Source organism: Candoia aspera, chromosome 1 (assembly GCF_035149785.1).
Source record: "Candoia aspera isolate rCanAsp1 chromosome 1, rCanAsp1.hap2, whole genome shotgun sequence".
NCBI classification, from domain to species: Eukaryota; Metazoa; Chordata; class Lepidosauria; order Squamata; family Boidae; genus Candoia; species Candoia aspera.
The window spans coordinates 260,721,986-260,734,945 of NC_086153.1; the positions used below are offsets into that span (position 1 = coordinate 260,721,986).

The following is a 12,960-nucleotide window of genomic DNA, read 5'->3' on the forward strand; positions in this document are numbered from 1 at the left end:
TCCTTTATCTGTTTTTACATGCATTAGGCCAACTGAAAAAAATGTTTCAGTCATTACTGCACACATTGTTCAATGTCACAGACTGTTACATTTTCCTTTAAATAATTAAAGCCAGCAGTATATTAAAGCTCTAACTGAATAAATGTGAACATAAATATATTAAACCTAAACACCCTTTATATAGATTAGGGCTGGGCAGTGCTTTGGATTCTACTTCCAAAAGGTGCTTCTAAGACCATGAGGGTGCCAACATGGCACCTGACCGCAATACTTTAAGGCAGCTATGTCTTTTCTCCAGATCACAAACCACTCTGGGGGATTTGATCTAAAGCACTACATAGTCCTAATACAGAACTATACATCAACAGAGAAGTATAACAACATCCTATAAATCATAAATCAGGTGTCATATAATAGCATATTCTGAGATTTCAAACCATCTTTATTTTCCTTACTGAGTGTAGATTCTGAAGGTTGGAGATAAAAGAATCATACAGAGACTTTCCTGCTTGTTTATTTAAAAATCATATTTTCAGCAAGCTGAGGAAGCTGAACATTTCACAGCTATATTTGTTCCAAATGAAAGTAATTGAAAGTATTATACATGAACCAGAGTTGTCACTACATTTCCAGTTTGCTTCAATTTAAGCATGTAAACTTTATTTTCTTTTCTGAAATAGCAATTACACACACAGCAGATACCAAAATAATTTGTAATATACTTTACAGTATCCTAAATATCATCTTTTGAAAGCATCCAGTAAATTCCACGGGACTGGTTGCAGATTTTTGTCTTCACACTGGTTGAATGTTTCGATCTTTTGCCAAATGAAATACTAATGTGTATTGTTTAGTCCAGTCAATTACACTGGGCTTGAGAATCCCAAAGCATCTACAATGAAAGAAGTCTGCAATGTTCTGGAGGAATCCATGGCTAGAAGAGAGAGCAAAGCCAGACAGAGTGAAAGTAACCTTAATATTAACAAAGAACAACAACAACAACAACCATAAGCATTTTATGCTGGCAGCATCTGAGTATCATGGAAGTATCCAAGAGCTATTGATAAGTTTACAAATGAATTGCTTTCAAATAAATAAAGTGTTAGAATGTGTGCACCAATGTATATTAGTCATTCTCCATTGTTTGGATCAGCAGCACACTTGGAATTTGAGAAAACACTTGTGGCTTAGTGATTTCCTAACAGAATGCCACGGCAAAGAGGGAATTTCAATATTTACAAAAGACCTTTTTCCCAGGAAACACATTGGTGAAACTATGAGACCAATTAGGAATAGGTTTTGAGTTCCAAAGCACTGAAAACACGCTTTTTAAAGACATGCCTTTCTATTCGGATACCAAACTCACAGAATTCAAGCAAAAGTGAGGCTCAGTAATAAGCAAGAAACTAAGTACATGACAATTGTAGGGTTTGTCCCAAAATGCCAAACCATGTTTCATCTTATACACGGGTTTTAACTTACAATTCATACTACAGATAATTGTGAAAGACAGATGTCATCCCTTCTAGATCTGAATTTTGGCTGAAAACACCAGAACTAGAGTGCCACGTAACGGGATTCCATGCATTAATTACATCTGAAGGAAGTGTGTGCATTTCAGTCACCTTTTTACTACTGATTAATTTGGTAATTCTGTAGAGATGTTGCTTCATTCTGCTATACATATGCAAAACATCTTAAACTGAGTCTGCAAACAGTGTCCTGGGCACCTTATTATTTACATGTAAGATACACAACAGCTTTTTTGGGGGGTGGGGGTTGGTGGTGGAGGTTGCTGAAATCATATTTTAAAACAGTTCTTATTTTTTTAAGCAAGCCAAGTTTAACAACTACGATCACTTCAAGCAGAAGTGGTTATTGAGTAGGATATTGTTTTTAGTGACACTTTCCCAAAATGACTTACTTATATGGAGTCTTCCTAAGCGAAACAGGATGTTTGGAACGTTTACTCTGCTTCCAGAGAGTAGTCCTTTCATGTGAAGTCAATCCAAGAAACACAACCTGAAAATGAAATAATTAAAAAAAAGGGGAAAGACTAAGTGAATGCCAATTAATATATTAATAATAATAATATATTGACAAAAATGAAACGTCAAAAGTACTTGATATAAGTTTTCTGCTTTTTAAACAAGTGAAAATAAGAACCATTTTTTTCAGCTAAAAATACACTGACAAATGAAAAGCAGAGGAACAACACTAATAGATCAATCCGTTAATACAAGTTAAAAATATAAATGAATTGAAATAAATGTCTGAAGCACTCTCTCTGTATAACACAATTCATCCTTCAGTGATAATGCACTGCAACTTTACTGGGATGAGAACTTTTCCTAAGCTAAGTGTTAGTTCAAAAACCAAAATAAGCTGATAGAAATAGCTTTGGGGGTATCTATCTATCTATCTATGCACGTGCATACACACACATACATGTAGGCACATACACATGTTTAAATGTATATGTAAATAAGTGTGTGTGTGTGTGTGTGTGTATAATAACCTTGCATTATTCACTTCTCTTTATCCCAATGACACATTATTCCAATTAATTCATCAATACCTTGATAGCAAAATTAATGCTTTTGTTTTGAACCTTGGTTTTTAGAAACAAACCAGTGTGTGGTTACTTAAATCTATTTTTATCTAACAGTTCTTGGCAGAGTAAAAAAAAAAGCAGCATGAAAAAAGCTATCCCACATATAAAGTTACTTTGAGATTTTAAGGGATACTTACTGTCCAAAAACAGTCAGTTTTGTGCAGAGTGACATTCTTTTTGCTTTTTTTATTTTGTTTTTAGAAAGAAACTAAGTAGAAAGTGGCTGAATTCTGGAGACACTGTGTAGTGCATTTTGGCAGCTGTATTACAGTAGAAGTGTTATAGGTCTAGTTTAGTGTTTCTTAAGCTCAGCAACTTTAAGATGTGTGGATTTCAACTCCCAGAATTCCACAGCCAGCTGGGAATTCTGGGAGTTGAAGTCCACACACCTTGAAGTTGCTGAAGTTGAAAAATACTGGTCTCGTTCTATGTAAATTGTGCAGCGAAAAAACAAGAGGTACAATTCTACTCTATCGAGGAAAGTTCATACTATATTGCTCTTTCTGTGCTGTTTTATGTCATATAATACAATATGTGATGTGGAAAGCAGGTGCAATCTAATCAATTAAAATTGCACTGCCAACCATTGTCCTGATGCAAAGTTCAAAAGTTAGCAATCGTGAGAGTTGGATTACTCAAGTGGAGTTTACAATTCTGCTGGAAACCTTGCTAGTGGGAAGATAATTACTCTTTTCCTCAGACAGACTTGGAGGGCGCAACTGCCTTGACGAGGGATGGGGGAGAGAAAGAAAGGAGCTTAAATTAATTGCTTTGCATTGTGACCCATAGAAAAGCTACAGAAGCTCTCCTCAATATATACGCCTTGACCAGAAGCAAGCACACAGATGAATGACTTGGACAGCCAAGGTATCACCCTCCGTTGGTCATAACACAAATAAAGAAGGCAGAATAATGCTCCCAGTCAGCTAATTCCAGAGGTTACAGAGATTTAGTATAGGAAAACTGCGCAGCTGACCAACAGGGCAGTTTTCGGTTGAGAGTTAAGAACTCTACAGGGCAAGGTAAATTCTTCATACCATATTTTTGGAAGCTTGATGGCAAGATAGATGGATGGATGAAGTTCCTTCATGAGGACACACTTTTCTCAACAGCAAATCTTTGCCACACATTAGAATTAAATTCACAACCCAGCCATAAAAGGTTAATTCACCTACAGCAGGAAAATCCTAAATCTAGTAATGGTGCTATTAAGAATCAGCAATCACTGCAAGAGGGTATTTTAAACTACAAAACAAAGTTTCCTCTCTATGGGTCAACTATGTCCAACCAATACATTAAGGAAGAATATTATATGGGGGAGATGGGTGGTAATTAAATTTGAATAATAAATAAATAAATAAACATTCCCGCCCATTTTGTTTTACTTACACACAAAGAAAGCTAAGAGAGAACACAGAACTATTTAGCATGGGAGAGAAATAAGGCTTCCCTCCAAAAAATAAAGGAAAAAGCTCCATTAATTTGAGGAGAGGAAAAAGCCAAGAAATTTGCATAATTACAAATATATCACAAAGGGAAAAAAACAAGCAGTAAGTTGGGGAAAATCCACTAAAATAGGTGAAGAAGGATGGATGCATTTGATAACTATGGTATCGGGATTGTCAGGTGAGAGAGAAAAACAGAAAGGAACAGAATATAATGGACTTGGTTGTGGCTGACCAGCAAGAATATTGAACACTTCGTGGTAGATACCTCTGGTAAAATTCCAAATAGTAAATGGAAAGCTATTCTCTGATTTACTGTCCCTATAGGGTAGACTAGACTAAGAAATCAATTCCATATAGGCCAAGACTACTTTTATTGTAACAGCTATAGTAACAGGATTTTGCAAGTCTGAATGAGCTTCCTCCATCTCTCACTTTGTGTGATCTACAGAGGGACCTGCCTGAGACATTTTCTCAAATTAGTTTCTTGTAACAGCTCAAGTCCCGCTTATCTGACTGTTGCCTTGGTAGTGACTCTTCTTCCTGTCTTTCAAGTCCATTCCCTATGCCCGCTACATTTACTGAGGCACTCCTGATTGCTACCAATTGATCTGCATTGAAACTGACAATTCTGAAATATTAACTACAAGTGATAATGTAGGCTGTCAAGGAAATAACAGTCAGTGCAATACTTTAATGGAATATACATAAAAAAGAGTACCTGATAAATCTGCAAGATTAGCCATAATGCAGCCCATGAAGTATGAAAGGTTATGAGCATGAAAATATATAACACCCAAGGAGAACAAGATACGATCTGTGTGAAAGACATCCAAGCTCCATCTTGCTGATACGTTGTTGTACAGTGTTCTGACCAATCTAAGAGAAGTAATTTTAACTTTAAATAAAAGCTTACTTCAAAAAAAAGACCATGGTGAACTGTGTATTAATTTATAAAGTTTCTATCCTACTTTTTGGTTGATAAAACAATCCCCAAGTGGATTATTTATACTATCCAAAAAGCAGCCGTGTAAATGCACTACATGTGTATTGATATATTTAACTATCAGGAAGACTAGTTTAGATTAATCTAATAATAAATATGAGCAGCAGTTCTGCAGTCATAGGATCAAAGAGCTATTTGTAGCAAAATTCTCTGAAATGCAAACCACATTTTACTAGAGATAAGGTTCTACAGGCACAATCTTGCCTAAAGAAAAAGTGTAGCTGTACATTCCACTGTCTTATATAATCCTATGTGTACACACAGGTCAAAACCTGCTATTTGTAAACAGAAGTGTATATTGCATACATAGGTCTTGATGCCAGCCCATCATATTTTCCAGAAGGATGCTCATTTTTTAACATTAGGAGCATGGTATAATACTACCTTTGAATTACATACCAGACTTAGTAGAGATAAATATATCACATTTTCTCTCTAAACAATGAAATAAAAGTTAGAAATACATACATAAAATAGTTCCATATATGGCCCAAATATTCACCAAGGTCAGGAAAAAGAGGAACAGGACGAAATAGCCATGGTTACCTATACCTAGATTAGAGAGAACCATTTATTAATATAAAAATCACAGAATACTTACTCTGTCCAAAAACACTGTGGTATATCTCTGTGTATGCACTCTCCCAACATGTTAGACATGTGGGGTGGGGAATTAAGTAGGACTGGTATATTTCAAAGCTCATCCAAACTACAGCAAAGTTAACAAAACCAAAATGTGCACTGCAATCTTATACTAGATACTCCAACACTTACTGTGTTCAGTAAGTGTAATCAGAATTATTTTAAACTGAAGTCTTTAACAATATACCAACTCTGCTAACACTATCCAGTGTTGTACATTGCCAAGCTGTGCACCTTGTCAACATCTCTTCACATAACACTCAACTACTAGAGCTTTTTCTGTGTGACCTATTAATGGCTATCCTTTTATGTCTTCAGAAATATTCCTAGCACTGACACCAACAAAGGAGTTCTAGTTGTGCTAAATAAACTCACCTATGCATTGTCCAGTCCAAATACAATGTTGATCATATCTAGCTACACATGAATTGCAAGTATGGCAGTGCATAGATCTCAAAGGTTTCTTAATCTGATCAAAAAACACATAGAAAAAAAATATTCATACCTCACAGAATGTATTAACAAATGTTCTACTTCATTTCAAATATTAGATCTTCATAATAAATTGAAGTTCACCCTATAAACTTAGTTGCTTATATGAGATCTAACAATATGAGCCACAATCCCATCTTTAATCATTTGTCTGGATGCAGAGAAGCCTCTATCCACATGCAGAGTACTTTCATGTCTCAGTGGGGTAGAAACGGGGCAGCTTTCCATTCAAATCACATAGGGCATTATTCTGAAAGCTTCCCCCAGCAGCTCTGAGGTTAGCTGATTACATTTAGCCAGGGTCAGATATGTTTTGTAGACATAAAATTAAAAATACAGTGGCATTCTAGAATGGGATAAGTATTTTCATGGAAGAATATATTTTATAGACTGCCACGAACATTTTGAAATTATGGCTATCAACAGGGGTATGATATACTAAAACTAAATACATGTTGAGAAAGGAAATAAGAAGCATGTCAGAATTATAGAACACACTATAAAAAGTCAATCCCAAGTAAAACTATAAACCCTGAGAAATGGGCATCATCATTTTGGTTATGCCCTGGGTAGCCACCATGATGATGGAATTTAAAGATAAGTTTTGTAATAAGAACATTAACCCCTTCTCCTGGAGTCTGACTGGTAAGATATTACCACTGTTAAGGGTTGCATTTACAGATTGTGCTTAACCACTTTTTTTGTCACTGATTACTGTCACTGAGAATAAATTTTGTTTTTACTCTTGGCAATAAAAATACCCTACAATTCTGTCATGTATTCTTTCAACCCTACATTCAAGTCATAAGACTCTGCAGGAGAGCTAAAATGGCATATACATTCTTCCCCTTCCCCATCATTATTATTATTAACATTTAAAGTGACTTGAAGGACTCTTCAGATACCAATTCTGCTTTCCTCTATTGGTGCTGCTTATAATATGGTAGGACTGGTCCTAAAAACAATGCATTGTGCCTGAAAGAACCACAGCAGGAAGGGTACTGTATTATACTCAGTCTACATTAGTTAAGCTGGCTTCACTGTTCATGACTTAGGAACTTCCTGTGCTCAGCAAGGGCAATTTCATGCCATGCTTCCACCAAGAGGTTTTTTAAAACAAAATAAATACATTCAAGTGAGCTGGTCCTAACAAGCAGAAACCTTTTCAGTACTGATGAGCCATTGCTGAACTTTAAAAAATTTACTCCTATCTGCAGAGAGAACAGCTCCCAAGGTTGGGTTCTAAAATATGTAGTTAGATGTTACTACTGAGCAAAATATAACTGCATGTCCTCTAAGGCAGGGTTCCTCAACCTTGGCAACTCTAAGCTGTGCAGACTTCAACTCCCAGAATTCCCCAGCCAGCTTTGAATTCTGGGAGTTGAAGTCCGCACAGCTTAGAGTTGCCAAGGTTGAGGAACCCTGCTCTAAGGAATGGCCAGGCTGAAATTAGGCTCTCCAGAAGGTACTGATATGTAAACATCTTCCCTGTAAACATCTGACTGGCTATTAATAGGGAGCTGCAGTACGTGGTCTTTATATTCTGTTTTGATACTAGAGTACTCTATATTCAGGCTTACACTGATACACCAAAGTATGATAATACAAAGAGTGATTTGAAGAAACCTGTCTTTCTACTATCATTTAAAAAAAAGAAACCTAAACAATCAAATCATTTCAAGGTATTACTGCTCAACTTACAAGGCATGATGTGCAGAATGTTCTGAAATCCAAACAGCCAGATTCTCCAAGGTTAATAATATTCTGAAAGATAGATTATGTTTTGCAAACATATTTATAACACAATGCTTCAGGGTATCATAGTTTAAGGTCTGTGAACTCTTAACAGACTTAATATACTGTATTTCTGCAACCCAACAATTGCAGGAAGGTGGTAAGAGTTAAGATGGAATGGAGACTGTCATCCATTTTCACTATTCTAACTGAAAATAGTTTATTTTTAAATGATTAGTATGAGAATATACAAACAGCTGTAAGTACAAGATATTTTCCACAGTGGCTTTGGGGAACTGGGAAGACAGAAGAGGGCTCACAAAAGTTATTACTAAATAACCTTATGTTAATAAATATACATAATTCTTTAAAAAAAATCTTTCCTAAGTTAATACTCTCCAGTTGTGTGGGGACTACTGGAAATTCTAGGCTGTTTTATAATATCCTTCAGCAGAGGAGTGATTATGATATTTATGGTATGCATCCTCAAATACAAATCATTTTCCTATACTCTTACCCTCCAAAAGTCCATTGTTCCCATGCAGCAAGTAAATAATCACTAACCTTATATAATTTATTTTTTAAAGATCTCACTACAATCTAGATCCCAGTCATGCAAGATTCCTATCTTGTCTATAAACAGGTCTGAAATGAATGTTGGGCCAAACATGCAGCACCCCCACCCCCACTACCTCTGCAAGTAATTTATAGGCATGTTTGTGTTCAGGAAATATGGAATAAAAATTTAACAGTCCTGGTGGGTGGGGAGATGTGTCAGAAGAGAAGAAAAAAAAATCTTTTTCTATTACTCCCTTCTGAAAACTCTCTGCATCGGGGAGCGATGGATGGATTTGCACTTTAGGATAGTATTTTAACTTCACCATACCTACAATGAATGGAAAGATATTACTACTACTGTTAAAGGCTGTAACAGACCATTTCTGTCCTCCTTCCCTGAAGCCCCAAATATGACACTTGTATAATTTTATATTTCCTGGAGGACAAGGAACATGCTTCCCCCCTTCTGAGCTATTTAAGGTCCCTTCATTTTTGTTTAGTTTATAAATATATTTCTACCTAGTTCCCAACTACTATCTTGCCCTAATTTTGCTTTCAGATTCATAAATTCAGGAACACTTGAAGGATTGGTGTTGACAAACATTCTATTCAGATATTCCCAATCACAAGTGCAAAACAAAAATTGACTGGGAATACCTGAATAGAATGTTTGTCAACAAACTGTCCTCAAAGTTCTGGCCATCAAAGCATCCCCACAGTCATGTGATTGTGATCTGGGCACTCAGCAACTGGCTCGCAATTATGACGTCGCAGCATCCCGCATCACATGATCACCATTTGCAACCTTTGCTGCTGACTTCTGACAAGCAAAGTCAATGGGGAAGCTGGCGGGAAGTTGCAAATGGCGACGTGACATTGTGCTTAAGGATGTTGCGGGATTCGCTTAATGATGGCAACCAGAAGTGCCAGAATTGCCATTGCTAAGCAGCAGTAATGTGACATCATGCTTTACAACTGTATCGCTTAGCGACAGAAATTCTGGTCCCAATTACTGTTGTTAACCAAGGACTATCTGTACAAGCAAAAACGAAGAGTATTTCAGGGCTTCCACTGCTATATTCTGCCCAGTCTCACATGATAATGACCCTCCATACTGTGGCTTGGCCTTGTTCCTTTGTATTTGAAGTACTGACTTTTCTCTGCTCCCAAAGTAACTCTTTCCAAGCTTGTCTCACTGGTCATAGTTAAAGTTTTGAATTTCGAGGAAAACATAGTAAAAGAAATCCTGTTCATATCTGTTGAACAAGAATGCTTTTCATAATTAATTATTATATTATAATTACTTGAAAAGAACTAATGAAATATATTCTTTCTAGGGGAAAATACCTTTTTAGTCTCTTCTTCTGTACTTGTAATAAATCCAGGATCAGTTCTGACAGTTTTGTAAAAATAATAGATAAGGCCCACCATGCCAAGAAAGAAGGGAAGCTGTGAAGCTGTATTTGAAAAATGTGATCTCCAGTTAAGGACTGTGTTTCCATAATTTATGTATCAGTGTGCATAAACAGACCTCTAAGCTATACTTCAAAGTTTAATAGCAATAACATCATTGCAGGAAGAAGCAATAAATAGATTCCAATGCATGTTTTTAAATTTAGAAGATTCACATTTAGCACCAATTCATTCAGTGACCATTCAAAGTTAAGGTGGTGCTGCATGAAGAGACTTATGACAGGTCCTCAAAGTTGTGGCCATCACAGTATCCCCAGGTCATGTGATCACAATTCAGGCACTTGGCAACTGGCTCACACTTATAACAGTTGCAGCATCCTACGGTCACATGATCGCCAGTTGCAACCTTCACTGCTGGCTTCCAACAAGCAAAGTCAATAGGGAAGCTGGCAGGAGGTTGCAAACGGCAATCACATGACATCTTGCTTAATGACTGTGTGGGATTTGCTTAACAACTGCAACCAGAACTGCCACAACTGCCATCATAAATCAGCAGGGACACGTGACATTGTGCTTTATGACCATGTTGCTTAAAGTTGCCAGTCCCAATTACCATTCTTAACCAAGCACTACCTGTATTGTGTAAGCATTTATCCCTGAATTTAATGAGACTGACTTCCAGTCTGTACAACACTGCAGCCTTAATTATTAAGCCTGCCTTTATTCTGGTCCTATGCATAGTTACCTGAAAATACTTATTTTTAAATAAGCAACATTTGATCGCACTGTTAGATCCATTCTGAGGTGCTTACAGAAAACAGTTGAGGACTTCAGGATTTTAGTATTATTATTTAGTATTTTTATTCTTAAATAGTAACAAATCCTCCATTGGTTTTACCTCTAATGGTAAACACTAAATTCCTACCTTCCACATTCAGTGAGACTCTAAAATCTCTCTCCAGAGAAAAAAGATAAAATTAGTCTATATTTTGATTACAGAGCCTAGAAACTAAGAGATTTTATTAAGGAGAAAATATGTAATATAATTAGGTTTGTAGGTATTGTAATAATTATTTATTTTACTTCATTTATAAACAACTGCAACCTGACTAAGCCAGGGTGGTGTACATGAGCAAAGCAGATAAAATATCTAAACAATTAGGAATAGTACAATAAGGTACCAACAGATAATAGACGAAAGTTTTGTCACCCATCATGAGATTGGCTTACATCTGCCAAATGACTTTGGGTTCAATAGATTTAAGTACAGACTCTCATATTAACAAAATTGGAAAAGCCATCCTAGTTTTCCTGGAGGGGGGAGATTATACAAGGAAACCGAGTGTGTGTAAAGTATTAGTATGCCAATCCCAGGCTCTTGTAATCAAGGGGCCCTTGGGGGAATCTATCAAATCCACATTGTACGACTAAAATATCTCAGTCTGAGACATATTATTGTTCAGCCATAGGAAAACAAATCTGAGGTTATTTAATATGTGACATTTAAAAAAAAAAGTCTGAAGAAAATATGTTATCTAAAAAGAGACCTATTTGCTCAGAACTCCTTTAGTTCTTTATACAGTATGATTCAACTGATTTTTCAGAAGATACATAAAACCTGCTATGATTGATAGCTTAGTCAACTGGGTGAATATCAGACAACTTAATGTATGTAATTTTGTGAAAAGATGCTTAAAAGTCCAAAAGCAGAAGCTGTGGTTGTAAAATTACCAAATATCTTTCTCAGGAGCTAAGTAGATTTATGTGCCTTTGGCAGCTGGAATATGCCTAAATACTGCTCAGGAATTAATTCATAAAATAATATGAATATAATAATAACATCTCATTAGAAAGCATTCAAAAAGAAAAATTCACTTCGGAGATGGTAATTAACAGTAAAATACTGTTGAATAGAGTAAATCCGCTTTAAAACAATTATTTTTATTCACAATTTGCTCATTTTTCTGTTACTTTTTATTATTAAAGATGATTTTTATAAACTGAATTGGGTAAACGACAAAAAAGAAAGCAGAAAGTAGAATATTTCATACTATTCAAATGTTTTTCCATTTTAATTTAAATTGGAAATTTTATTTAAATTGCTTTAATCTTAGTATTATTTTTATTACATATTTTAACATGGACATGTTATGTTGTATACCAGTGGGAGCTGTATGATTACAGCTTATAAAAATTGAGTAAATAAGCACTATACAAAGAGTTTAACAAGTCTGCACTAAATTTGAAGCAACGAGAGCATCTTGTTCTAAGGTCCTACAGAAATCTCACCTTGAAAAGAAGCTTGGTTATACTAACTAGAAACTTTAGAGAAATGAATCTGGAAGTTGAGAAGGGCTGTGATAAGCTATTTGCTGTCTGCTAAAGGTTGGCTAATTTTTTTTTAAAAAAATTGCACAGATAGCATAGCATAGTGCTCTGTGTTCAGGTACCAGCTTTTTGTTAATCTCTTTGCTACTGATATTCACCCAAATTCAGTAACAATGTATTCTCCATGGGTTTTCCCTCTCATCAGCAGAGAAGGATACTGCCAAAAAGGAGAGATGGATGTGTTTTCTAGAGTTGTTGGTAGTAATCTAGAAAAGGAATACTGAATACAAATAGAAGCTTTACCTTTCTTTACAATTTAACAGTACTGAATGAACTCCACAGCCATGATAATACTGGTACTACTGGAGCTAAACCACAGGCCCAGACTTTCAATGGGCCCCAAACAGCATCCATGGAAATAAAGTGCTCCACCAACCAGTGAAAAGCTGCATCTACATGTACCCCATTTTAAAATTCAATGCACTTTTCTGTCTAGTAATTTCCTATTAGAGATGTGCTATAGCTTCCCACTAGCCAGTTTAGCAAATTCTTGGTCATCTAGCAAGTGAGGAGAAAGAGGAGGAGGAAGGAGATGCCACAAAGGCTGCACAGTAGCAAGGGGAAGAAGCTCAGGACAGGTGGTGATGGAGTACAATGCGGGACAACACTGAAGGAAGAAGTGGTGGCGGCAGCACAGGAAAAGTATAACCAAGACACTGCTACCAGCT

General features: G+C 36.1%; 1 protein-coding gene across 1 annotated transcript in view; it reads right to left on the reverse strand.

Moving 5' to 3' along the window:
* Positions 1-498: 498 nt before the first annotated feature.
* ZDHHC13 (zinc finger DHHC-type palmitoyltransferase 13) overlaps positions 499-12,960 on the reverse strand; it is a 30,280-nt gene continuing 17,818 nt past the window's right edge. The window contains exons 11-17 of the mRNA XM_063289576.1: positions 9,839-9,963; positions 7,901-7,963; positions 6,083-6,176; positions 5,534-5,617; positions 4,781-4,938; positions 1,925-2,022; positions 499-934 (exon numbers count right to left, since the gene is read on the reverse strand). Coding sequence (XP_063145646.1) covers positions 796-934; positions 1,925-2,022; positions 4,781-4,938; positions 5,534-5,617; positions 6,083-6,176; positions 7,901-7,963; positions 9,839-9,963 — 761 coding nt within the window. The 3' untranslated portion in view covers positions 499-795. The remainder of the gene's footprint in view (positions 935-1,924; positions 2,023-4,780; positions 4,939-5,533; positions 5,618-6,082; positions 6,177-7,900; positions 7,964-9,838; positions 9,964-12,960) is intronic.